The sequence below is a fragment of the Sorghum bicolor genome, chromosome 1 (assembly GCF_000003195.3).
Source record: "Sorghum bicolor cultivar BTx623 chromosome 1, Sorghum_bicolor_NCBIv3, whole genome shotgun sequence".
Taxonomy (NCBI): domain Eukaryota; kingdom Viridiplantae; phylum Streptophyta; class Magnoliopsida; order Poales; family Poaceae; genus Sorghum; species Sorghum bicolor.
Window position 1 is genome coordinate 69,836,915 of NC_012870.2, and position 26,727 is coordinate 69,863,641.

The following is a 26,727-nucleotide window of genomic DNA, read 5'->3' on the forward strand; positions in this document are numbered from 1 at the left end:
CGGACAAGAAGAAGAAGAAGAAGAACACCGACCCCAACGCGTGCAGGCGCTGCGGGAAGGTGGGGCACTGGGCACGAGAATGCCCAGAGAAGAAGCCGGAGAAGAAGGAGGAGGCCCACTTGGCTCGGGACGACAGCGACGACGAGTGCGCTCTGTTAATGGGGGAGTGTTGCGCGCTGCAGGAAGGCGAAGCAGGGGAGGCGGAGGCGGAGCAGGGGACTGCGCCGCAGGCCGTCGAACTTGACGAGTCTCGCGCGCGTGTCCTCCTAGGAGCGGACGGAGAAGAGCTGGAGCAGAGGTGGTACCTCGATTCAGGCGCGAGCAACCATATGACAGGAAGCCGCGCTGTTTTCTCCGAGCTTGATGAAGAAACCACCGGGAGCATCAAGTTCGGCGATGGCTCCCGGGTGGCAATCCGCGGCCGTGGCACTGTCTTGTTCCGGTGTCGGAACGGGGAACACCGGGCGCTGACGGATGTCTACTGGATCCCACAGCTGAAGACAAGCATCATCAGCCTCGGGCAGTTGGACGAGCGCGGCACAGAGGTGATGATCAAGGGCGGTGTGCTGCGGATCCGTGACCAAGACCGGCGGTTGCTGGCCAAGGTCACAAGGTCGAAGAACCGGCTGTTTCTGCTGGACCTTAAGGTCGAGCAGCCGGTGTGCCTGGCGGCACAGTGCACGGAGGAGCCGTGGCTGTGGCATGGCCGGTTCGGGCATTTGAACTTCGACGCACTGAGCAGACTGGCGGCAATGGTGAGGGGGATGCCCAAGATCCAACACGCCAGCGAGCTCTGTGACAGCTGCCTGGTGGGGAAGCAGAGGAGACTGCCGTTCCCCAAGGAGGCAAAGTACCGCGCCAGGGAGATGCTTGAGCTGGTTCATGGCGACCTATGCGGGCTTATCACCCCGGCCACGCACGGAGGGCGGAGGTATTTCCTCCTGCTGGTGGATGACTACAGTCGCTACATGTGGTTGCGGCTCCTGACCAGCAAGAGCGAGGCAGCCGAAGCCATCAAGCAACTCAAGGCGAAGGTTGAGGCAGAGTCTGGGAGGAGACTGCGGGTGTTGCGAACGGACCGTGGAGGGGAGTTCACGGCGGTGGAGTTCGCCACCTACTGCGCGGAGGAGGGAGTGGAACGCCATCTCACGGCGCCCTACTCACCTCAGCAGAACGGCGTGGTGGAACGCCGGAATCAGTCCATCATCGGGATGGCGAGGTGCATGTTGAAGGCCAAGGGAATGCCGGCGGCGTTCTGGGGTGAGGCAGTAAGCACAGCGATGTTCATCCTCAACAGAGCTCCGACAAAGGCGCTGCACGGGAGGACACCGTTTGAAGCTTGGCATGGCCGCAAGCCGAGCGTGGCATTCATGCGCACGTTTGGGTGCATTGGGCATGTGAAGAACACCAAGCCCGGCCTCACCAAGCTTGAAGACCGGAGCACGAGGACGGTGTTCCTCGGATACGAGGAAGGATCAAAAGCCTACAGGCTCTACGATCCAGTCACCGGGAGGGTGACAGTGTCCCGCGACGTCGTGTTTGATGAAGCGGGGAAGTGGAGGTGGGATGAGGAAGACTTGGCGGGAGAAGAGGGCGCGCTCGGGATCGGTGGGTCTTTCACCGTCGAGCAACTGGTGATCACCAGTCAAGTCCACGCACCAGCCGGAGTCGTGGAGGAAGCAGCAGCCCCTGGAGCAGGGGAAGCAGGGGGCGAGGCGCCAGCAGCAGGGGAAGCCGAGCCGCCCAGCCCCACCACGACGGGCGACACTCCGCCTCACTCTGTCTCAAGACAGGAGCAGAGGACTCCGACCACGGCTCAAGTGGAGTATGCCACTCCACCACCAGACGTCACCGAGTTCGTGGACGCCTTCCACGACGGCGAGGAGGTACGATTTCGTCGTGTGGACAATGTTCTCGGTGATGCAGCAACTCCAGGATTGGCAGCACGGCTGCTGGGCGAAGAAGAGGAGCTCATGATGCTGAGCACAGAAGAGCCGGCCACCTTCGCCGCAGCAGAGCGCGAGCCGGAGTGGCGGCGCGCTATGCTGGAGGAGATGCGGCAGATCGAGGCGAACCGGACCTGGGAGTTGGTCGATCCACCGGCTGGATGCCGGCCGATCGGACTCAAATGGGTCTACAAGGTGAAGAAGGATGAGCACGGCGCGGTGGTGAAGCACAAGGCGCGGCTCGTCGCTCGGGGGTTCGTGCAGCGAGAAGGGATCGATTTCGAGGAGGTGTTCGCGCCAGTGGCGCGCATGGAGTCGGTGCGACTCGTCCTGGCCATGGCGGTGGCCAAGGACTGGGCAGTTCACCACCTCGACGTCAAATCGGCCTTTCTCAACGGCGACTTGACGGAGGAGGTCTTCGTCAAGCAGGCCCCAGGCTTCATCGCACAGGGGGCTGAGCACAAGGTGCTCCGCCTCAGGAAGGCGCTCTACGGCTTGCGACAGGCGCCGCGAGCGTGGAACTCCAAGCTCGACGCCACCATGGCGGAGCTCGGGTTCACACGGTGTGCAACGGAGCATGCCCTGTACACCCGCCGACGGGGGAAGGAAGAACTCGTCGTCGGAGTGTACGTGGATGACTTGATCGTCACCGGTGCGCGGGAGAAGGACATCTCATCCTTCAAAACCGAGATGGCGGCAATGTTCCAGATGACCGATCTCGGTGCGCTCAGCTACTACCTCGGCATCAAGGTGAAGCAGGGAGGCAAGGCAGTCACGCTGGGGCAGCGTGCCTACGCGCGCAAGGTGCTGGAGCGGGCGGGCATGGAAAATTGCAGGCCTGCGGCGACTCCGATGGAGGAACGGATCAAGCTGTCGAAGCAGAGCACGGCGGAGAAGGTGGACGCAACGCGCTACCGGAGCATCGTCGGCGGGCTGCGCTGGCTCACCCATACTCGGCCGGACATCGCGTTCGCGGTCGGGTATGTAAGCCGGTTCATGGAGGACCCGCGGGAGGATCACTGGATGGCAGTCAAGCGGGTGCTGCGCTACATCCAGGGGACGATGGACCAGGCTCTCGTCTTCCCGAAAGGCCGGGGGTCTGGTGGAAGCGGGCTGGAGCTCGCGGCTTACAGCGACGCGGACATGGCAGGCGATGTCGATGGACGGCGCAGCACCTCAGGCGTGTTGATCCTCCTCGGCGCGGCACCTATCGCCTGGCAATCGCTGAAGCAGAAGACGGTGGCTCTGTCGACTTGCGAGGCAGAATATGTCGCTGCAGCCACCGCGGCATGACAGTTGGTGTGGATGCGCCGGCTGCTGGGGGAGCTCACAGGCATTGAGCCCCGGCCGTCTGTGCTCAAGGTGGACAATCAGCCAGCAATAGCGCTGGCGAAGAACCCTGTTCTCCACGACCGAAGCAAACACATCAATGTGAAGTTCCACTTCCTGCGTGATTGCGTCGAGGAGAAGCAGATTGTCATCGAGTTTGTTGAGACCGGTCGACAACTCGCTGACATCTTCACTAAGCCAGTTGGGCGACTTCGGTTCTTGGAGCTAAGGAGCAAGATTGGCATGGTGGAAGTCAAGAGTACACAGCAGGATTAGGGGAAGATTGTAAGATATAATCTGCTGTCCCTCTTGTATTTTTGTCCTGCAGTCGGCAGGTTCAAGTGGTCAGCTCTTGGCTGCCACTGTAGAAGTATGGCAATAGGCCATTTAGTCTTCCATAGTTGGTAGAAGTACACCAGCTAGAGTAGTGGGCTGGTTTAGGCTGGTACAAGAGTAGGTATTGGCTGAGATAAGCCATGTAGAGTAGTTGTTGGACTGGTGTAGTCACCATCCAAGTAGTGTACCAGCAGGTACATAGTTTGTGTATATATACCCTACCTATTGCAATGGAAAACTCAGTTCATTGCCACTCATTCAGTTCCAGTTTTCAGTTCAAGTCTGAAAACTGTGTGTGTGTGTGCTGCGTGAGTGAGTGAGGGAGCTCAGGGCTTTTCCTCTTCCTTGGAGCAGGGGAGAGGGAGAGGGAAGGTGAGCAGGGTCTGCTTACCTGGTGCTTGTGTGCAGGTGCCAACAATACCTAAATAAGTCTTGAAGATAAGGTAGGTCCAATACAACATTTTTGCAGATTAGATGGGATGATCAGCTATATGATGTGTGTCCTACACTCCTATTTGTTCCCAACAATTTTAGTAGCGTTTCTAGTCTTGGCTAGCATATTAATTTTTTGACAAATATTTGTGGGGTAACACTGCATTATTTGATGATGCTAAGATTGACTGATCTCCAATTGCTAGTACTCCGAGGGAGGGAGCACTGGGCTGTTTTCATGTCCTGATGTGCCTTCAGAGCATAATATTGATGTTTTCTATGCAGGCCAAAGAGGAACAGGTATTGTCATCAGAAGCAAAGCCGAAGACCCCCTTGGTGAAGCGGAAAGCATCTACAGCAAAGCAGCAGGCCAAAGAGGGGCAGATATTGTCGTCATCAGCAAAGGAGAAGACCCCCTTGGTGAAGCGTAAAACATCTACAGCAAAGCAGCAGGCCAAAGAGGGGAGGATATTGTTGTCATCAGCAAAGAAGAAGACCTCCTTGGTGAAGCGTAAAGCATCTACAGCAAAGCGGTTTGATGTTGGCAATGGAGGAGGTAAGACTCATACACACGCACACCCAGAATCGAGAATGGTTCAGTGGTCCTATGCATTGCATACTATCTGTTATCATACAGTGAATCAAACTCTTAGATTCAGTCTACCTTGCTTCAGAACCACTTCGAAGATTATGGAACAGGGCACAGGTAAGGTTTGCCTTTTTAAAATAACACTCAGAAAACAGGAAGAGGGAGAGGATACATACCTGGTTCAATTGGGGCCTAGCAGGAAGCAGGGTGAAGTCATGGCTTCTGGTAGAGGAGGCTGAGCCGAGCAGTCCTCCAGTCATCCTTGCCTTGGGCTCATGCAAACGGCTGCAATTGACACTCGTGGGTTGTGTCGTGTTGGGAGTTGATGAGCCGCGTAGTGATGCATCGGCAGGAGCTTGCTCTGTGGAAGAAGCGTAAGGTGGCAGGCGCGTATGTTTCTATCTGTCCTTGTCTCCCCAATCTTTCTGTCTTGCCAGGCATTTCTTTCTCGCGCAGGGAACTGCAGAAGGCGGTAGAGTGCTGCACGTGAGTGATTTCCTTCCTGCGCAAGTGCCAGGGCCCTTTTCTTCCCCTGCGTGCAAGGCTGTTTGCCAGTAAGGCGACCGTTGCCAGACACCTAATTCCACAGGTGGACACCTAAATCGCCTAGGCAGTCGCGCATAGTTAGGCAACCCTGATGCCCCAAAATTTTTTCTCGCTTTGATGACTAGGCGGGGGCGGGGCCTTTAATACCATGGCCTCAGCCTCTGCCCTCTGGTTCACAACTGCAATGCATGATATCTGAATTCTTTATAGATTTGATGATCCCACATACCGGAACACCTTATTTTCATCCGGCCATGGAAAGTTAGAATTGGTTAATTCAGAGTGCAGTTCCTGGTGGAGTTTTCAAAGATGGACATAGAACATATTAGGCATAGGCGTGAGCCCTTGTGATGCACAACTGGCTTCATGTGTGATCACCTCGTTTTTTTAATCCTGCTTGCTTAAGTTCGCTTGGCTTGGGTCTTGCAGCATGGAAATGGAATCCGGTACACTGGGGAGTCATCTTAGTGTTGTTTGAGACGCCCTCAGGCTTTGCAATTTTCCATATGCTTGAGAGCCCTCAAGCTACCAGATGCCCTGCAGGTACTTCTTTATTCCTTCCCTGCTTACTGATGTGTTTGATTGCTATCCCTTTGTTTTTTTTTGACTCGTTTTTCTGTTTTCTGTCAACTCCAGAACACCTGGGAAAAATTCGGCACGGATTATAGGGTAGATGATGTTAGTCCCCCTGCTCCCTTTCATTTCCTTTTCTTTGTTATTTCTTTGTATTGATCGCGGCCACTTTGAACTTATTACTGAGTATTGATCTTGCACCATTCATGATCACCACAATTGGTCTGCATTTTTTTTTGCACCGAGGCGAGAAAAATGTTAACATAAGCTCAGTATTCATTTTTTTGTCTCCTGATTAACTGATTCAGCATGCAATTTGTTTTGTAGATGATATTCCATTTATGCATGCGCGCTCAAAAGCTATTCTCAGCACCATGGTTAGAGTAGATTGGTTCAGAGAATGGATTGTTGCATGCTAAAACCCTTGTATTCATTGGTTCTATTTAGTAACTGTAGGCTAGGTTTGATTGAGATAGGCAAAGATCACCAGTGTTTTCAAAATGTGTCATATTATCTCAGCACAATAATTTATCTTGAAGTACATTCCGAGAACATTGAGTGCAATATACCTACTGAATTATGTGCCTCATGTTTGGGAGGGCTTTGCATTGTGAACTACATTCCAAGAACACCATTGTAATATTACCTACTGAACATTGCATGCCCCCTCCGGCCCTCCCCCACTTAACATGGTTGTCCTTGTTCGTTTCTTTATCAGTTTGTTTGGCTGTCTGAATTTCGAAAATTCAAGGACAAGACCAATTCCATTAATCATGATACTGGTGTCAGTTGGGACCTTGCTGAGATGCTCCAGAGGTGGCTCAACCCGGGGCAGAAAATGGCTGTTGGAAAGCCTGAATACAAAGAAATCATTGAAAGAGACTTGGTTAGTAAAAGCGCCCATTGTTTTCTTATGCTTGTCAAATCTTTGGCACCAATTTTGCTTCCATTTCTTTCAGGGTGTACCCTGCCTGTTCGATGAAATTGTTATGGAGGTGATGTGGGGTCTGCAGAATCTCATGCACTTTTTAGTACCCGAAGAAAAAAAAGAAGTTCAGAAAGGAGGACCGCATCCCCATGAGCCTAGGACTAAAGATGGTCCTGAATCGTTATGGTTTTGATTTCAGTCCTGAGATGGTGAGTTCCCATTTTCCCAATTTCACTTAATGTTGACATTAAATGTTTGGTGCTTTATGCCTCCCTTCCCAAAAATTTCAATGCAAAATCTTATTAAAAAACTTTATTTACATTTTTCCTTTTAGTGATGAAGGAATGCTCTTTTGTACCTAGGTTAATGAGGTTGTTATTATGCTGGGATGCCTCTTGCTTGATTGCGAATATGTTGATGTGAAAAACACTAAGGCCTTGCGCCTCTGTGGGGAACACCTCAAGGATATATCTGGCATTGAATCTAAAGATTGGGACTTGATGAAACTAGCGACAGCTCTGAAAATCACATGTCATCCTACAAAAACAACTAAAGCTGAGGAAGCGGTAAGTGCAATATTGTGTTAATGAAAACTTGGCATTTATGGATGTAATGAACTGAAACATATTTTCTTTCAGATGTTTACACGAGATGAAGTGTCAAAGTTTGTGAGTGATTCACATAAATATGAACGCAAGATCTCTAAGGCCATTTGCTTGGTTGTTTACAATCAGTTGGTGAGGGCCCGTAGGCTTATTCCCAAGGCATGTAATGCCTTGGAGTCCTTGGTAAAGGGGGAGAAAAATGCATCTGAAGTGGTACAAAGCTGGTGAAGCGGGCTAAAAGTGCATGTAAATAAAGCTGAAAAGCTCCTGACTGTGAGAAGCCACGAGTGAACAACAGTTAAATCCAGCATGAATAATAGTATTTCCGTACAATATTACGGCTGCCTGAAGCTGCCATCCCGGTCTAATAGTATTTCCATACTCTACGAATTGAAGTTTTTAGAGACAGGGAGAGTATATAAAAACCCATCTTCATATTGTTTCATCTATGGTTCAGGTGCTATGGAAGTCGTCATGCAGGCTTATAATCAATGCTTTCATATGATCATTGATAAAGCATCTACAAATGGAGATACATTAAGCATCCGATTTTTAGGCCTTGTTTAGTTTCCAAATTTTATTTTTAGGCCTTGTTTAGTTTTCAAAATTTTTTAGTTTTGAGTATTGTAACATTTTTGTTTTTATTTGGCAATTATTATGGACTAACTAGGCTCAAAAGATTCATCCCGCTATTTACAGGTAAACTGTGTAATTGGTTTTGTTTCCAACTATTTTAATGTTCTATGTATGTGCCGTAAGATTCGATGCGACAGTTGAAAAGTTCGTTTGGCTGATAAGTCATGACAGAAAGTTCTCTTGACTGATTTGTTGTGGGAGAAAAACACCGCCGAATGGCTGGCAGATTCAGCTGATAAGCTCAAGCAAACACTGTTATGAGTGGAACTAAACAAGGCCTTATTTGATTTTATTGAAATTCAAAGGGAACGAAGCCAAAGACAATATTCCTGAAGACATTTAGGAAATTCTCAAGCGTGTTATGGTCGCAAGAAGTTGTGGTATGGCTCTATGGATGTGGTTGTGTAAGCAACATTATAACTCTGTGTTATATTTCTTTCGTGTGAAAAATCTCATTTTGGCCTATGAGAACATAAAATCTCATGTGATTGGTTTTATGTCTATGTCTAAAATATGTTGCTATAACACAGTAGGGACACTATACTAGTTGTTAACAAATGACACACTTCTCATCTAGTTACATGAAACTATGTGAATGATGATATAGCTGTTTATGAACAATGTTTAGGCCTGATTTGGATCAAAAAGGTTTTGGATTTTGACATTGTAGCATTTTCATTTGGCAATTATTGTCCAACTATGAACTAACTAGGCTCACAAGACTCATCTCACAAATTATCAGGCAGACTGTGTAATTAGTTAATTTTTTTATCATTATTTACTTATTTAGTGCTCCATGCATGTGCCGCAAGATTCGATATGATGGGGAATCTTATTAAGTTTTTGGATTTTGGGGTGAACTAAATAAGGCCTTAGTCTCTTTTTTATGAAATGATTTGAAATTTTTTATGGTAAGATTATGTGCCCATATTAGGATCTTATACAATATTTTAGAATTTTTAGACCAGGTTTGCCTTCAAACAAAAACATTTTAGATTTTTAGGGTCGATTTAAATTTTGGAGAGAGGTAGAAATCAGGTTCGTCTGAAATACAGAAATGCGGAAATGGGGCCGAGCAGGCCAATAGGCGGGCCGACAAGCCCAAACAGGCAAGCGGGCAGGCTTTTATGGGCCAGAGCCAGCGTCTTGCCTTCGCCGGCGACCCAAAAGCCGAAAGCCCGAAACCAGGAGCAAGACCGCGGGTAGGGTTCTAGCTGCCGGCGACGGCCATGGCCGCCGCCTCCGCCGCCCCGGCCCTGCTTCGCCGCCTCCTCTGCAGCTCCACCCCAGCCTCCGCCTCCGCCTCCGTTGTGCTGCGCGCTGCCTTTTGCTCCTCCCCCGGCTTCGGCCCGTCTCCTCCGTCCTCCATGTTCGGCGACGGCACCGAGGTCGCCAACGTGCCACCGCTCACCACGCCCAAGCTCTTCGTCAGCGGTAACGTCTCTCCGCCCCTCTCAATTCTTTGCACAATAGCCTCAGGGAACACAATTTCACAGTGAACCTCTGTAATGAACTGGGTAACCGGAGAGGAGTTGGACTAGAAATTTGGGGGAGTTTCAGCAAAGATCTGGGGAGTAAGCAAGAATGGAGGGGTTCAGAAGCAAGAGCTTGAGGAGGAAGACAACCCAAAAGGGAGCAGAGACGGTTATTATTTCTGTTCTTCGATAATTCGTCTCGGTTCATTACATCGGCTTATAAGAGCCGTACCCATGTGCTACTTGCTAAACGGGCCGAGCCCCTACGCCTAATGGGCCAAACCCAGCAAGACTGGCCGAAGCCAAACACTTAAGCTACAGATACAAACCACACTTAGCCACACTTGGCCTTTACTCTGTATGTCTTCTTGCCACTCTTGGGATATCTGATGCAACTTATGACATTGCTCCCCGCTTTATCAACAGCTTGTCCCCAAGCTGTGGGAAACCGCCGACGCATGTCAACAGCATCCTCCCATGAAGCCAGAGAAGGAGGTTGAAACTCCCAGTTTATGAGTACTCTTTGCTTCAGTTTGCCACCAATTGTCACATCCTGGACATCCAATACCTGAAATGGCATAAGCGTCATAGTGGGATCAGTAGCAACAGCATCCAATGCTTCGATAACTTCAGTCTGCGGTGGCACATGTTTCTTAAGCTGAGAAACGTGAACCACTGGATGTATTTGAGCTGTTGCTGGTAGATCTAATTTATAAGCCACCAAGTCAACTCGAGCTATGATTTTATATGGGCCAAAGAATCGGAAGGACAGCTTGTGATTACTGCGAAAAGCTACAGATGACTGAATATGAGGCTGTAATTTCAGATAGACCCATTCTCCCACCTGGAACTCCCTCTCCTTCCTTTGTTTGTCAGCTTGATGTTTCATTCTTTGTTGAGCTCTAAGCAGTTGCTGCTGAATTAGTTTCTGCAGCAGGTTCCTTTCTGATAGCCAAGCAGACAAATCAGTGACAGTTACTGCACTAGGATCAGGTAGTCCCAAACTTCTTGGTGGATGTCCATAAAGGACTTGGAATGGAGTTGTTCCCAATGCTGAGTGAAATGTAGTGTTATACCAATACTCAGCCAAAGGCAGCCATTTAGACCATTCTTTTGGGCAAGCATGCACTGAACACCTTAAAAAGGTTTCTAAACACTGATTCAACCTCTCTGTCTGTCCATCAGTTTGGGGGTGATAAGAAGAGCTCATAAGCAGAGTTGTGTCAGACATCGCAAACAATTCTCGCCATAGAGTACTTGTGAAAATCCTGTCCCTATCAGAGATAATTGCTTTGGGCAAGCCATGCAGTTTGTAAATATTATTGAAGTATAGCTGTGCTACAGTCAGGGCTGAATATGGATGAGCTATTGGTAGGAAATGAGCATACTTAGTCAATTTATCAATTACCACCAATATGGAATTAAATTTCCCAGACTTTGGCAATCCTTCAATAAAATCCAACTCACCACCGACCATGCCGATTCTGGTATTGGCAGTGGTTGCAAAAGTCCTGGCAGTCGCGTGTGCTCTACTTTTGCTTGTTGGCAAATAACACAGCTTTGCACATATTTATTCACTGTTTCCTTCAACTTCGGCCAAGAAAATAGTGCTTTAACCCTCTGGTAAGTAGCTTGCATTCCAGAATGTCCCCCCAGTCCACTAGCATGTAATGCCTGTAGAATATGTTGCTGAGCCAAAGCATTATTTCCCACCCAAACTTTACCTTTATGCCTCAGAATGCCATCCTCCAAGGAGAAACCTTTATCATTCTTCGGACTGATACTCAATTCTGTTAGCAGTTGTTTAGATTCCACATCCTCAACATAGCCCAATTGCAGCTTTTCTAACCAAGCTGGTGTGCTGACAGAAATAGACCAAATTTCATCCAACTGTGGATTTCTTGATAGAGCATCAGCAGCTGTGTTGTTGACCCCCTTTTTGTATTGAATCCGGAACTGTAAATCCATGAGCTTCAACAAGGCTTTCTGTTGTATCCTGGATGTGACAGTTTGTTCAGTGAGATGGAGTAAACTCTTATGATCAGTCCTTATGATGAACTCTTTCCCATGTAAGTAACTCCTCCATTTGTCTACAGCCATAATAAGGGCTAGGCATTCTTTTTCATATGTAGACAAGGCTTGATTTCGTGGACAAAACGCTTTGCTGAGAAATGATATAGGGTGACCTTCTTGCATCAATACAGCTCCCATACCCAGGTCACTAGCATCTGTTTCTATGATAAACTGTTTGTTGAAATCTGGAATGGCTAGTACTGGAGCAGTGCTTAAAGCTGATTTCAATAACTGAAATGCCTCCTGAGCTTGTGGAGTCCATAAGAATGTGACTCCCTTCTTAAGCAACTGAGTAAGGGGCTTACTTATGAGACCATAATGCCTGATAAATCTCCTGTAATATCCTGTTAGTCCCAAAAATCCTCGCAGCTGCTTAACTGTTCCTGGAATTGGCCAATTAGTGACTGCAGTAATCTTGCTTGGCTCAGTAGAGACCCCACTCTTTGAGATAATATGGCCCAAATATTCCAAAGACTGTTCTGCAAATATACACTTTGACCTTTTCAACAAGAAACTGTTATCATTGAGTATTTGCAACACCTGTTGAAGATGGTGTGTGTGCTCATTCAATGTCTTACTATATATCAGGATGTCATCCATAAACACCAAAACACATTTTCTCAATAAGGGTTGAAAGATTGTGTTCATGGCAGCTTGAAATGTTGCTGGAGCATTGGTTAAACCAAAAGGCATGACTGTGACTTCATAGAGACCACTGTGGGTCTTGAAGGCTGTTTTCATTTCATCCCCTTCTAGAACCCTGATCTGGTGATATCCAGACCTACAGTCCAGCTTAGAAAAATAAGTAGCTCCAGCTAATTCATCCAATAGCTCATCCACAATGGGCAGTGGGTGCTTATTCTTCACTGTGATTACATTTAAATGCCTATAGTCCACGCAAAATCTCCAGGATCCATCTTTTTTCTTAACTAGCAAAACTGGAGAGGCATATGGACTGGTACTATGCTGAATTATTCCGGATTTCAACATTTCTGACACTTGTCTTTCTATTTCAGTCTTCTGTTGAGGTGCATACCTGTAAGGTCTAACATTGACTGGTTGTGCCCCAGGAATGAGTGGGATGTGATGATCATAAGGTCTCTTAGGGGGTAAACCATGAGGCTCTTGAAATAGATGTTGGTACTGTTCTATCAGCTTCTGGACCTCCGGTAGACTATGCACTGATTGATCTGACTGATCATGTAACGGATCAGTGGTTGGTGCCAATGCCATGAGATGATTAGGGCTGTCCAAAGCTAGATCCAGTGGACAGAGAGCCTGTAACTGTAACAAATGTGTTACTGCTTTCTTCTTAATCAATCCCCGAAGTTTACGTCCTGAGACCTGGACACATTTTGTTGGTTCATCCTTGACACCTTGCAAGGAGATTCGCTTGCCTTTGTAAGTGAATTTGAGAGTCTTCTTTCTCCAATGTATCATCATTGGGCTGTGAACCTCCAACCAATCGGCACCCAACACCATGTCATAGCACTGCAATGGTAATATTCTAGTGTCTTGTGTGAATATGTTGCCTTGAACATGCCACTGCATTTTTGGAATGAATGTGTCAGAAAGCATACTACTGCCATCTGCAGTAGTAAATCTCAAAGGTTCACAGGGTTGCTTGTCTTGAGATATCTGAGTAGCTAGTTCCTGACTAATAAAAGTAGCAGCACTACCAGAGTCGACCAAGATTAACACCTCTTTGGCCTCAATGAACCCTGTCAGTCTCAAGGTTCTATTCTTCCTCTTGCCATTAGAATCTGTTTGGGCACTGTTTGCTGACTTAATTGCCATAATCTGACCAGCGGGAGCTTCAGAATCTTCCTCTGAGGAATTATAGTCCACCTCATGGTCATCCTGAACAGCGTCAACCAATTCTTGAATCACATGTAAGGGTATCTGTGTAGGACACTTATGGTTTCTTCCAGTGTACTTTTCTCCACAGACGAAGCACAAGTTATTTGCACGCCGGTAGGCTTTAAGAGCTGACAATTTGTCTGAAGCACTACTAGCAGAAGGTGTTTCAACTTGTTTGGACTCATCCTTTCTTCCTCTGGTCTTGTCAACAGCACTACTGTACTTGTGATGAAACCTGCTCATATCTCTCTGATCAATCTTATTCTGAGACTTGAGCTTGACCATGTCCAACTCAGCTTCTTGCAACAAAGCCAAAGTGCCGGCCTCCTCCAATGTCTGAGGTCGATGTAAGACAAGTGGGCCTCTAATTTCTTCTTTCAATCCCCCTAGAAAACGAGTGACGAAGAAAACATCATCATAGGAGGGATTGTACAGCAAGATACTATGAGCAAGCTCCTGAAACTTTGACTGATATTCTGTTACAGTGCCTAGCTGTTTTAGACTCTCCAATTGCTTCATGTGCAGAGGGTATTGATCCTTGTCAAAATATGCAGAAACAGCCGTATGCATTGCCTCCCAGGTCTGAAACCTATTCTTCAGCTGCACACTCTGTAACCAAATAGCTGCAGAACCAACAAAGTTGAGGGTGGCAAATCTGGGCTTCATGAACTCAGAAACCCCATAAATCTCGAAGTAGACCTCGCACTGCTCTCTCCATAACCGGGGGTTGGTTCCATCAAACTTGGGGAAGTCCATTTTCGGCGTAGACCCAGCACGAGATGTATGAGAAAATGGTCTAGAGGAATCATCCGTGAATGGAAGAGGGAAGACGGGGAACGTACCCTGTGGAATGTTCGGCGGAGGCTGGGTACCCGGAATCGGGCCCAGAACTCCTCCGCCCGCGCCGTGCCCACTGGGCTGGTCCGCCATTGAAGCGGAAGGTTGCGCCCCCTGCAACGTCGATGGGGCGCGGTTGAGGTCGAAACCGGGCGGCATGCCGACCGGAACCCAACTCGGTGGTGGAGGTGGTGGTGGAGGTGGCGGTGATGCCTGCTCCAGATTGGTGATCCGTGTCGCCGTTTCCGTCGTCCTGGAGAGGAGCGTCCCCAAGGATTGGTCGGTGGTGGATCGCCAAGCCTCGAATCCGTTCATTTTGTCCAGCATCTGCTGCATCATGAGTTGGAAACCCTTGATGTCCTCCGCGATGTTCTCCACATTGCTCGCCATCTTCGCCTGCAACGATGGAGGTTTCTTCTTCGGCGCCAGACCGAAACGATTGCAGGAAAAAAAAAATTCCGCCTAGGATTGAAGGCTCTTGATACCAATTTGTAATGAACTGGGTAACCGGAGAGGAGTTGGACTAGAAATTTGGGGGAGTTTCAGCAAAGATCTAGGGAGTAAGCAAGAATGGAGGGGTTCAGAAGCAAGAGCTTGAGGAGGAAGACAACCCAAAAGGGAGCAGAGACGGTTATTATTTCTGTTCTTCGATAATTCGTCTCGGTTCATTACATCGGCTTATAAGAGCCGTACCCATGTGCTACTTGCTAAACGGGCCGAGCCCCTACGCCTAATGGGCCAAACCCAGCAAGACTGGCCGAAGCCAAACACTTAAGCTACAGATACAAACCACACTTAGCCACACTTGGCCTTTACTCTGTATGTCTTCTTGCCACTCTTGGGATATCTGATGCAACTTATGACAACCTCTTTTTTTTCAAAAGAAAAAAAAAATCAGGCCTGCTTATGTTTGTGTGAATTTGCCCAAATTAGAGCTGCGGGCACTTAGATACCTTTATGCTATGTTCGTGAGCGATCCAATTGGAAATTAGGGATAACTAGTGAGCTTTACATACTTACTCGTACTGTTTACATCCCATCCTGCAACTCTTGTGCCGTCAAATCCTATTGCGCTTGTTCGTCGGTTTTCTTGATTTCCTTTTTGCCATTGTACAAATGCCCTTGTTCCATTTAGATTGTCGTTTGCCACTATGCTCATGCTCAGTAATAAACACGGAGTACTTCTCTCAGCAAGCAGTAGCTCCCAGTTCATTTCACTTGTAGTTTTCCATAGGAACAAATCGCTTTGCGGCTCTTGATTTTCATTCACTCACTTGGGCGCAGGCCTTTCAAGGTTAACAACTGATGAGAAGCTCCAGGGTGCATTTGCTCCTTTCGGGAGGATTCTCGAAGGTACAAAACAAGCTTTCTTCGAGTAGTGATGTTCAGGCATCTGTTCATCCTGTTCCTCACTCCAAATTGTAATGTGCTTTCATATTACTCCGTGCAGCAAAAGTGGTGACGGATAGAGTTTCTGGGAGGTCAAAGGGTTTCGGTTTCGTGAGATATGCCACCATAGAAGAGGCTGAGAAAGCGCGGCAGGAGATGAACGCCAAGTTTCTGGATGGATGGGTCATCTTCGTTGACCCTGCCAAGCCAAGGCAGCCAAAGCCCGCTCCTGAGCAGGACACCAGTTCCTCGCATGTTGGCTTCACGACGAACAAGACTGTAGGATGGTGCGGCTAGGTGGATTGATCTTTGATCTTTCACAGCACAAAACTTGGATGATGGATACCCGAGAGTAGGTCTGATTGAGGATACTATCAGAAACAGCCAAGTGTAGACATGGCCGGGCAATGCAGATAGCTGGGGACAGTTCTCCTATGTTTGGCCTCGTTGTTTTTGCGTTCATTCAACGTCGTTGCTCTAGCGCATGATGATGATTGGTGCAAAGTTGATTATTCTATTTTTTTAAAAGTTTAAGGGCATAAGCCCCAGTCTTTCAAGTAACATCAAATGACCACGTCATTACAGCACCGAAGTTTTAATGCCAGAAAGCTCCACCAGGACTAAAAATCTCCATTACGATACAGTCTAAACAAACATCAAAATTATGCTATTTCTACCCTGTCCTTAGGCCTTGTTTAGTTCCCAAAATTTTTTAAAATTTTTCATCACATCGAATTTTTGTACACATGCATAAAACATTAAATATAAACGAAAATAAAAACTAATTACACAGTTTGTCTGTAATTTGTGAGATGAATCTTTTTAGCCTAGTTACTCTATAATTAAATAATAATTGTCACAAACAAACGAAAGTGCTACAGTAGCCAAAGCCAAAAAAAAAACACGAACTGAACAAGGCCTTACATGATTGCTGCTCGTCTTGTTACCTGTTTTTGCAATTTATTAGTAGACACTAACCCACAGATTTGGCTGATATTCCAGACTAGAACAAATTTGTTGTAACATTCAGTTCAGCTTAGATAAACTTGGCGTGTAATGACACATCGAGATGATCCACTCTTCTAAACAGCTACTCCGTAGGCTGATATACACATTGATGCATATAATGTAGAAACGTTACTAAAATGCAAACTCGTCGTAGCCATCGTAAACGACCAGGCATAAAAATTTATGGTGGGAGCGTGCGTATATCACACAGCCGCACAGCGGAAAGATATTCAGGTGTCGGAGCGCTTTACATGTCATAGTATGCACGTGTGATCAGTCGATTATCCAGGAGAACACCTGCTGCAGTCACACCAAGCTGGTACCTGGAAGCATGTGTGGCAAATGACGCCCTGCACACGCGCAATAACAACACACCGAGTACACAATACATCTAGACTTCTTTTCTCATAGGAGTATCTAACTTAAGAAAAAGGTACATAGACAAACTCATGTCCATACTGTCTAGTCTCTAGAAAGGTCTGTGCCCTGAATCATCTCCTAGACTAAACTGCACTATGTACAAAGATAAATTCTCTTCCATACATCACAAACCAGGTTAAGCAAACACAGATTAGATTTGCTCAAGCAAGTGATTTCTGCACTAAGACTAGGTTCTTGAACATCACCAAGGGGTGCGACTCCAGCACTGACTCCTTCTGTCAACAGAACAACAGGTGAGTGGTAATACTGGTTCAAAAATTTAATCAAATAACTTCACCATTTCATGAACCATAAGAATATGCCACAGAAAATCTGGTTACCTCTTCAGCTGATAAAATGGTGAACCCAAGCTTCTCTGACCAGATTTGCGCCATTTCAGGATCAACAGGCGCAGTAAGAAGGCTTACATTCCAGGCTCTCAAATTTGCCTCAATTGACTTTAGGAGAAGTATGAAGTAACCCTGCACAAAGAAACGCCAAACAATAGGACTCAATTGTAGAAGTAGCTGAAATGGTTTCATTTGGAATTATCAAAACAAAATGACATTATCGCATGTCAGTCCTTAAAAAAATTGGACTCCCATACGGGTAGGTGAAGGGACCCAGGGATCAGATAAAAGGATTGGAAAATTAACATAAAGTGGAACAGCACCCAAAATATCTGCTGATACGATTAATGCTTGATGACTAAATATATTCCAAATCATTTTCTTTTTGAAAAAAATGTAGTCAGTGAATCATCTACATTCTCTAGTTATGCATTGCTTTCTTTTTTTATTAGGAGTGGCACATGTAGAATCATATTACATGAGATAGTCGACAATATCAGTTATAGAGTGTCTGGTTCAAGTTGAATTCCACCTTTTTTCTGCACTCTCTACGAGTGGCGATAAGGACCAGTTCTGCAATTTGTTCCATGCGCACTTTCAGAATCGCAGCAGACACAACATGCGTGCTGCAATGAAATCAAAATAGAAAAAAATAAGTAAGAATATCAGTGTGTGTATACACACACACACACACACACACACTCAGTTTGAGGACACAAAATCTGCAGTTTATGTGTGCTCTTTTTGTAAAGTTTGCACGCAGAACCATAAAAATGCAAGGATTGAAGGCATAACAGAGGCGTCACTATGAAGACCAGAAAAACAAAATGGCATAATAATGAAAGGCATGGCACGGAAAAGAACCACCTTGCGGTTAACAGTGCACAATACATTCCTCGAAAATCCTTCTCTTGGTCTCCATTTTTGCTGCAACAATGAAGTTTAGATTGTTTACATACTTCAATCTATGAAAAAAAAAGGACTAAAGGTAAATGCAGATCAATGAACCCACTCATACATGACTTAAGAGTTGGCAAAATAAGCAAGAACGTACCAATTAACCATATCTGAGAAGATGTCACTGTGCTCATCAGTAGATTCCACAAATGCATCCTATGAAGTACAGATATCAAGGTGAGACTATAGCAACCAAGAAGCTACTGACAGGCAGATGCAAAATTTATAAGCGAAACAACAACTTACTTTGAAGATATCAATGACCTGAGGCATGAAGAGTTTGACATCCCTACTTGCGTCCATTCCACTTAAAAGCCGCCAACAAATATTGGATCTTATCCGTCTAAGGAAGGCAATCTCTTCACACTTTTCCAGTCCTTCTTCTAGACGGTCACGAAGCAATTGACATTCTTGGCAGCACAAGAAGCGAAAACACACGTACTCTTTCAAAATTTCCAGAGGCACCTGAAATGTTCAGTTTAATCATTCAGATGTATCACTCACAATGGCAGGCCTTCCTTTCGCCCATATAAGTGAAAAGGTCACAAACCTTCTTTTTTACAACTCTATTGTTGTAACATTTCACGTGGCATGGTCTCTCGCACTGCAAATAGTAACAACAAGGCATAATTCACAAGCCAGCAATCTATCAAAAGCAATACGTTGGGCATAAGCATTAAGCAGAGCAGACCTGGTTACAGAAGATAATCATGTCTGGATCGATATTTCCAATCGTTGTGTGGCCATACCTGACATTATGTAAAGATGCAAATTTTCATATAAAGGAGCTCACCTGATCCTATCAATCTATCGATAAAAAATACTTATTAGTAGTATCTTACCCACAAAAATAGCAACTCTCAGTTTCGACCACTCTTCCTTGTAAAGTCCGTTTCAGGGGAACAATAGGTCCACTGGTAGTAGAAGGTTGTCTGCCACAACCTGTAATAAAAAGAACCAATTGGCACAACACAGAGGCTCTAAATAATTTGCAAATATAAAGCTCAACGATCACTCCCTCGTTGCCTAAAGGTAATACAATTAACTCTAAATAACATAGCCTTCAAATAAAAATCTATATGTGACCAAAGAAACAAAAAAAGGGCTAGACTACTGAGGCCAAGTCAGTTCTTTTGACAGGGCAGCGTGAACTCCAGCATAATTACTCTGCACACTTATAAAGATATTGGAAAAATACTGTATCTGCAGAAGGTACATAAACTAAGTCGACTATACACTTTGAACACACAAGAACAGAAAATTGAAGGAATCATTGATACACACCAGTGCATTCATGCAAGTGGGCAAAAACAAAGATGATAAGGAACAAATCAGGGCTCATAAGTCATAATACAACTTAAGAGATTTAGTGACAAGACTGTAGCAAACCAATTAAGTAAAAAACAAAAAAAACAGTTTGTGAAGCCAGGATAGGAGGCATCAATGATTGCGGAGGAAAAAGAAACTTCATTTCAACCAAAAAAATAAACTTTAAATCTTTATACAGATAAAACGCCCTCTAGAACAAACAATATACAGCAATATTGTATCCATCTCAAGACAGTAGATGACTTTGCAAGCTCTACAGCAAGAATGGTAGTAGCAAAGCAAAACAAATGAGGGATGGTAGTAGTAAATCCACCAAGAATATGAGAGCCCTCGCTTGAAGACCACATCGCCATCCCAAAAAGTTTCACTATTCAACAACTCCTTTGCTTCAACACTATGGCCACGGCCAGGTAAGATGTCGCAGGAGCACTGCTTAGTCAGTAGTCACTACCCATCATCCTTTTCTCTCTAGAAGTATTTTCCTTAGACAAAAAACCCTGTAAGGATATACTACAACATTTCCAATCCACGAGGGAATCTAGCAGAAAGATACTATTCTCCCCGTAAAGTGTGATTGTTTGTCTAGTGAGTAAGGATATACTACAACATTTCCAATCCCTGACCTTTGCGGAACTTTTTGCTCACAGGTTAATGTCTTGCTTGAAAAACTTCCATGAGGGGATTACCTTATTACCCTTCCATCTTTTAGGAATGGCAAGTGCTCAGTGCGTTTTTTTAGGAGACAGGAGGGGTAACCCCCTACTGGTTAATATATATTAATTAATAGCAAAAAAAGATGTGTCCCCATGCTTCAAGTTCCATCTATGTAAGGTATCAAGTATCAACTGCATAGTCCTAAAATAGTCCAATTCCTCAAATCTATATCTCTTATAAAGCTAATCCCCACTACATGTTCCATCTTAACATGCAAGCTATCCACATCATCTTCCCCTCACTATCCACATCGTCTCCCACTAAAAGTCATGTCATCCCACTAACTTCCAACCTCTTAATGCAACCAATTTTGATAAAAAAGGATGTAAGAACATGTACATGATTTAACTCACACATACAGTAATTTAATTTCTAAGAGTCCTGTAGCAACACGTGGCGTATCCTTCTAGTTCTAGTTAACCCAACGATCCAGGCCACAAACAATTGACTGGAACGGTTAGAGACATAAATATCTATCTCTTACAAAAAGTTGAATAACAAGTTAACAGGATGGCACAAAGCTAAATCTGGCATGGTATTAGCATTCACAAAGACCGCAGACAGTTAAATGCCCCCCCCCCCCCCTCCTCTTTTTTTGACTTTGTCGTTAGATAGAATGTAACTTTCAAATAATTTATTCCTTAAAAACAAGGAAGGAAGGAATCTCTTAGGCTCTAGCAGGCAGGTCCTATGGCAAAGAGAACTACAGAGTCATCTTCCAACAAGGTGAACTGATCGTAAATTATTGCAGCAGGATACCCTCTTTTAAACAGATCATCACAAAGACATCAACCAATATATGCCTGAGCATTCACAAAGGGTGCAGGCATAGCTGCTAATTCAAAAGAGATCATGAACCATAACCACACAACCTGCAGCAAACTGAATAATCTGCATTGGGTAATTTAATGAAATAGACACAAACCTAAATAAGCTTGGTTATTACAATGAACCTCAGGGTACGCATTACACAATACCCATTAAGTTACCTGATGCAGAAGTAAGGTTAGGGTAGTCACTGAAGCTGGAAACACTAGCATTGTCAAATCCATTTGAATTCAAATGATCTTGCAGTTGCAGAGCTAGCTTATGAAGTGTTGAACCTTCTGGTGTATAAATGTTGTGATACCTGAAACATAAAGTTTTCACAACATAGATGAACTTAAACACCCAAGAACTCTTTTTTTAGGTCTAGATTATTACAAAGAGTTAACTGAATGCCATTTGAACTTATAGCTCTTCTATGAGTAATAAAGTTTGCATGGGCACAATTTCTTCCCAAAAATGGTGGTGCTTACGGTTGTCGTCTTCTCCCCATGCCAGCATGTTCTTCAAAGTGTGAAGGAGCAAACTGGAGTTGAAAGAGAACAGCAAAAACATCAATTGGTCCTCATGCAGAATAATTACACCTTAACAAACAAAATTCACTGATTGCTTAGTTTTGTACCTCTTGACTGCAACAGTTACAGATGATACCTGTTCCCCACTTATACCCTTGCTTTAGAACCTAAGAAAACAGTGAAGCATGAGTCCTCTTAAGAGTGCTACAGATTCAGGTGACTGCAGAAAAAGTGGCCAATATAGTTCACACAAATATCCAGAGCAGAGAGCACCTCTCCATTCTTCAACTTGTAAGTCAACAAAGTATTATCTGCAAGGCCCCCCTCCTTGAAAATCAGTGGATGCAAAGTGGTATCCCTGAGGAAAAGTTAGGTTATGCATCATTTCAAAATGTCATGTAAAAGAACACCTTTCACCAGTGTTTGGAGAAAGATCCCTTAAATGTTACAAAAGACTTGATCTTTTACCTTGTTTTTGATTCTTTTGACTTTGTGCCTATGCTGTAGTTTGGGAGTGGCCCTTGCACGATTGTTACTGGACTTGATAAAGAAAGCCCATTTGTGGAATCATGTTTACAGTAGTTAGGGCTTACTACATTAGGTACTGGAGAATCAGACTTAACACCATCGATGCTGAGAGGGCCTCCTGTGTTCTCACTGCAAGTTTCTTCAGTGCCTTTCTTCTCTGAGGTGCCAGTAGAGAGGCCAGAAACCCCTTTGCCTGGGCTTCCACTAAAGTTTGGAGTTGAAGTCTCAGTGCCTCCTTGTCTAAACTGTCTCCCAGACCGCCTTTTAGATGCACTCCAGTTAAGGTTTGAGATGGTATTGCTGGCAGATTCTTTCAAGTAGCTTCTCAAACTATAAATCATCTCCCCTGCAGCCGACCCCCGTGAACTAGAAGTGGGGTTTCACAGCAAGGTGAAGTTAGCATGAGGAGCATTATGATCATTTAAAAGTAATTGACTGCAAATTGGCAGTACACTTTATTGAAATGGTGAAAAGGTTTGCTAAAACAGTTAAGAGATAGATAAATAAATTAGGAAGGATAGGGATGGTCAGTTCAAAGTTAAGAATCAATTCTCACTGAAAACGCATCCCACTAGCCCAAGCATCCCTTGCACTATGAGCTTACTGAGCATATACAGAAGCTGAAGCCTCAAAACAATAGTAGGTAAAACTATGGATGCATATATAGAATATAGGAACATAAATAGGTCTTGAAATAACACGGCCCGGTATATAGGTATTTATAAATGTGAACTTAAGTATTATTGAAATTTTGCAATGCAACCTACCTCTGAGCCGAACAACCACCTGAAGCCACAGCATCTAAATAATCTTTATCTTTCCTCTTTTGAAACGAAGCTAAATGATCAACAAGATGGAAGATAGGACAAGGGAAATTAGCACCTGCTGAGCAACACACAAAACCAATAAATACTTAGGTGCTAGCTAAAATACCTTTCCACTTGTTATACTCATCAAAATTAGGAGCAAATCCAATCTTTTCTTCAATGAAATCGCCAAGCATGTTAAGCTTATAAGGTTTTAGTTCTTTCACCAGCCTGAATAGAGAAATCCCGGTATCCAAGAAGATGTGATCATTCCGGTTGTGAGATGACTGACCAGAATGCTCCTCAAACTCACGTGCATTCATGATCTACAATTTATCAGGCATCATGAGGTCAGGTATCAGACAATTTACAAAGAGGCGTAGAAGTTATCATTGATGCAACACAAACAGTACCAAAAAGCTTACATTACTACTGTAATTACACTTTGGGCAGCCACAACAATAACCCTGTCCATTTATCCGTCCAACGTTCTCCACCTAAAGATAATCAATGAAGCATAAATGTTGTTCTTGAGATATAAAACCGTAGGTTTCGATCAGTTTACTGAATCAACAATCCTAATGCCAGCAGGAACAACACACACCTCATCCTTCCTGTAGGTCACCCTGAAACCTTCAAGCAGTCCAGTGGAAAGCAATCCTCTAACATTTCTAAGGTCACTGTCTAGCTGATATTTTATTTCTGTCACTCCCACTTTAACATCATGCATCACATGGTCACTACCTGCTTCATCTTTGATCTGTTCTGCAGCAGGCCCTTCAACACCGTACATAGTGTCTGATTCAGTCGTGGAACTGTTTTCCCTGCTTAAAAACAGAAGCAGAAGGGACTAAGACTGGAACAAACCTGCAAGGAGAACTAATAGGGATAATTGCATAAATACTTGTCTGATTCTACCAGTTTATGATTGAACACATGTCCCCGACTCGCAGTGAATGTCTAACCCTTCGCTACGAAATTACACTATCGCACAGATAGTTGCCCTAACAAATCGATCAGTGGAATCGCTCACCCCAAACCAAGCGGACACAACCTGGCCATCTCCTCGGTCAGCATTTCCACGTCTCCCCGTCCAGGCGAAGGGGCCGAAGGGGGCTCCGCCGTCACGCCGTCAAACTGAACCCCGTCGGTTTCCCAGTCATGGGCCGAAGGCGGGGCAGACGAGGCTTCGGCGGCGGGCACAGTCATGGGTACCCCGGCGGCCGCCCGGAACTCCTCCGCGAAGGCCTCGGCGGGCACGTCCCTGAGCTCGTGGAACAGGTCGTAGAGCGACTTGCCGTTGAGGAGCAGGATGTGTCCGTTCTGGTTCTTCGACTCCGACCCCGCGTGCTTCTCGAACTGCAGCGCCGACAGCACCTGCGCGGCGTGGAGAAGAAAAGCCTGAGAATTTCCGCGCAAAAACCACATAACCAGCGAAGTGTTCCAAAACAGATGGACATGTGAATGTGATCGAGCAGACTGACCTTGTCGCGGTAGCCGCAGCGGGCGGAGGCGGGGCAGGCGCAGGCGTAGCCGCCGTGAGTGACGAATCCGTCGAGCCAGGCCTGCGAGCGGAGCGGAGCAATTAAAAGAAGCGGCGATGTTCGGATGACCCGAACCGGGTCTACCGGTTTTGTGGTCGATGTACTCACATCTGTTTTCGCGGAAACATAAGTGACTGGTACGTGGTACAAGAATGGCAGTAGATCCCTAACGCAATTGATAGTCACGCCCGACGTAGTAGAACGAGAACGATCACCCTGGTGCTTCTGCATTGATTGGTACAAAAGAGGACCGAGGTTGGCGGCGGCGACAGAATGGAGAACGGCAGCGGCTGGAGACGTTCAGCACTTCAGCGTAAGAACAGAAAGGTGAGCTCTCAGGTGAGTAGAAAAGAGGACGACGAGGACGGAGCCGGATTCAGTGACTTTATAGAACAAAATCACGATGTAACTTTACTTCAGTCTCCACCCTCCAAGTAGCATCTAACGGCTGCAGACACTTGTAGATTCATCAGCTCACATAGCAGACCACTCACAGCAGGCCAACGCAAATGATTTTAAGCAAAAGCTTCTAACAGTTTGTAGATTGAAGTAAAAATGACTAGCGCACTAGTAGCAGCTCGTTCTCAAACGAACAGGCTGATGAGAACCTGAATAGGAGTTTATTGATCTTGGTATGTTTTTAATTTTTTTATTTCTTTTTCTTTTTTTTGTCCACACTGATTAGCAGAACTTGCTTTGGTTAATTTTTTAGTCTTAGATCAGTTGGTTGGATTCCTTGTGGTGTAATCTGTCCACCTAGGTTCAATTCTTGACTTGGCACGGGTCCTTGTGGTGGAATCTATCCGCCTAGGTTCAAAAATTTAGACGTATGCATGAAGTATTAAATATATATATGAAAATAAAAACTAATTGCACAGTTTGGTCGGAATTGACAAGACAAATCTTTTGAGCCTAGTTAGTCCATGATTGGATAATATTTGTCAAATACAAACGAAAGTACTACAGTGTCGATTTCCCAAAATTTTTCGAAACTAAACAAGGCCTTACTCCTGACCTTACCCGTTAACTCCTGATATTTCCACACTTAGAAAAAATGATAACAAGTCTATGAGGGGAAATGTAAAAAAATAAAAATAACTTACTCCTGACCTTACCCATTAACTCTTGATATTTCTACACTTCAGAAAAAAATGATAACAAGTCTATGAGGGGGAAATGTAAAAAAATAAAAATAACTTACTCCTGACCTTACCCATTAACTCCTGATATTTCCACACTTGAGAAAAAATGATAACAAGTCTATGAGGGGAAATGTAAAAAATAAAAATAAACCGAAAATCTCAAAGGCAGCTTCGCTAATGTTAGCGGACAGGAAAATGAAGATTTTTCTTTTTGCTCTTTAGGCCTTGTTTAGTTCGGGAGGAAAAGTTTTTGGGTGTCACATCAAATATTTCATAGAATATCAGAAGTAGCATTCAGATACTAATAAAAAACTAATTACATTACTCGTCTGGAAATCGCGAGACAAATTTATTAAGCCTAATTAATCTGTGATTAGCACATGTGGGTTACTATAGCACTTAAGGCTAATCATGGACTGATTAAGCTTCGTCTCGCGATTTTCAACCAAACTATGTAATTATTTTATGTTTTATCTATATTTAATGTTTTATACATGTGTCTAAATATTCGATGAAATAGGTGAAAACTTTTTGGATTATAGCGATTAGTGCCTAATCATGGACGACTTAAAAGATTCACCTTGCAAAATATATACAAACTATATAATTATTTATTTTTTTATCTAATTTAGTGCTCTATGTATGTATCTAAATATTCGATAAAATAAGATGAAGAGTTTTTGGGTGAGAACTAAACAAGACCTAAAATATATAGAAGCTTTTGCTTGAAATGCCTTGTACTGACCTGCCTGCTGTCGGCTCATAGACCTGAAAGTCTCTGCAGCCATTAGATGCAAGTTGGAGGGTGGAGATTGAAGTAAAGTTACATCGTGACTTTGCTCTGTAAAGTCACTGAATCCGGCTCCGACGAGGACGGAGGTTGGGGACGGCGACCACAGCAAGAAAAAGGTTGGTTCTTTTTTTTTCCTGAAGCGGATGGATTAAATGCACATCGAAATCGTAGGGGAAAAAAAGAAGAAAATCGGCGCTTGACCCTTTTTATTTTATCTTTATTTATTTAACTTTATGATTTTA

General features: G+C 44.9%; 2 protein-coding genes across 4 annotated transcripts; one reads left to right on the plus strand and one right to left on the minus strand.

The window, feature by feature from the left end:
• On the plus strand, nucleotides 9,054–16,115 carry LOC8084916 (organelle RRM domain-containing protein 2, mitochondrial). Its single transcript, XM_002465418.2, has 3 exons — nucleotides 9,054–9,354; nucleotides 15,450–15,518; nucleotides 15,616–16,115. The coding sequence occupies exons 1-3, from the start codon at nucleotides 9,150–9,152 to the stop codon at nucleotides 15,849–15,851; spliced, it is 510 nt and encodes a 169-aa protein (XP_002465463.1). The 5' UTR covers nucleotides 9,054–9,149; the 3' UTR covers nucleotides 15,852–16,115.
• Nucleotides 16,864–24,855, minus strand: LOC8084917. Of its 3 annotated transcripts, none has more exons than XM_021451390.1 (21): nucleotides 24,659–24,855; nucleotides 24,491–24,571; nucleotides 24,061–24,383; nucleotides 23,611–23,830; nucleotides 23,432–23,503; nucleotides 23,134–23,332; nucleotides 22,968–23,037; nucleotides 22,141–22,566; nucleotides 21,946–22,030; nucleotides 21,780–21,839; nucleotides 21,631–21,683; nucleotides 21,322–21,461; nucleotides 19,132–19,231; nucleotides 18,981–19,038; nucleotides 18,840–18,893; nucleotides 18,536–18,754; nucleotides 18,387–18,445; nucleotides 18,200–18,259; nucleotides 17,865–17,958; nucleotides 17,324–17,464; nucleotides 16,864–17,218 (listed from the first exon to the last, which is right to left on the minus strand). In XM_021451390.1, the coding sequence occupies exons 1-21, from the start codon at nucleotides 24,779–24,781 to the stop codon at nucleotides 17,144–17,146; spliced, it is 2,712 nt and encodes a 903-aa protein (XP_021307065.1). In that variant the 5' UTR covers nucleotides 24,782–24,855; the 3' UTR covers nucleotides 16,864–17,143. The 3 variants fall into 3 exon arrangements, with proteins under 3 accessions (XP_021307065.1, XP_002468083.2, XP_021307064.1); XM_002468038.2 differs by having other exon boundaries at nucleotides 23,611–23,833; nucleotides 24,040–24,383; XM_021451389.1 differs by having other exon boundaries at nucleotides 24,040–24,383; nucleotides 24,659–24,854.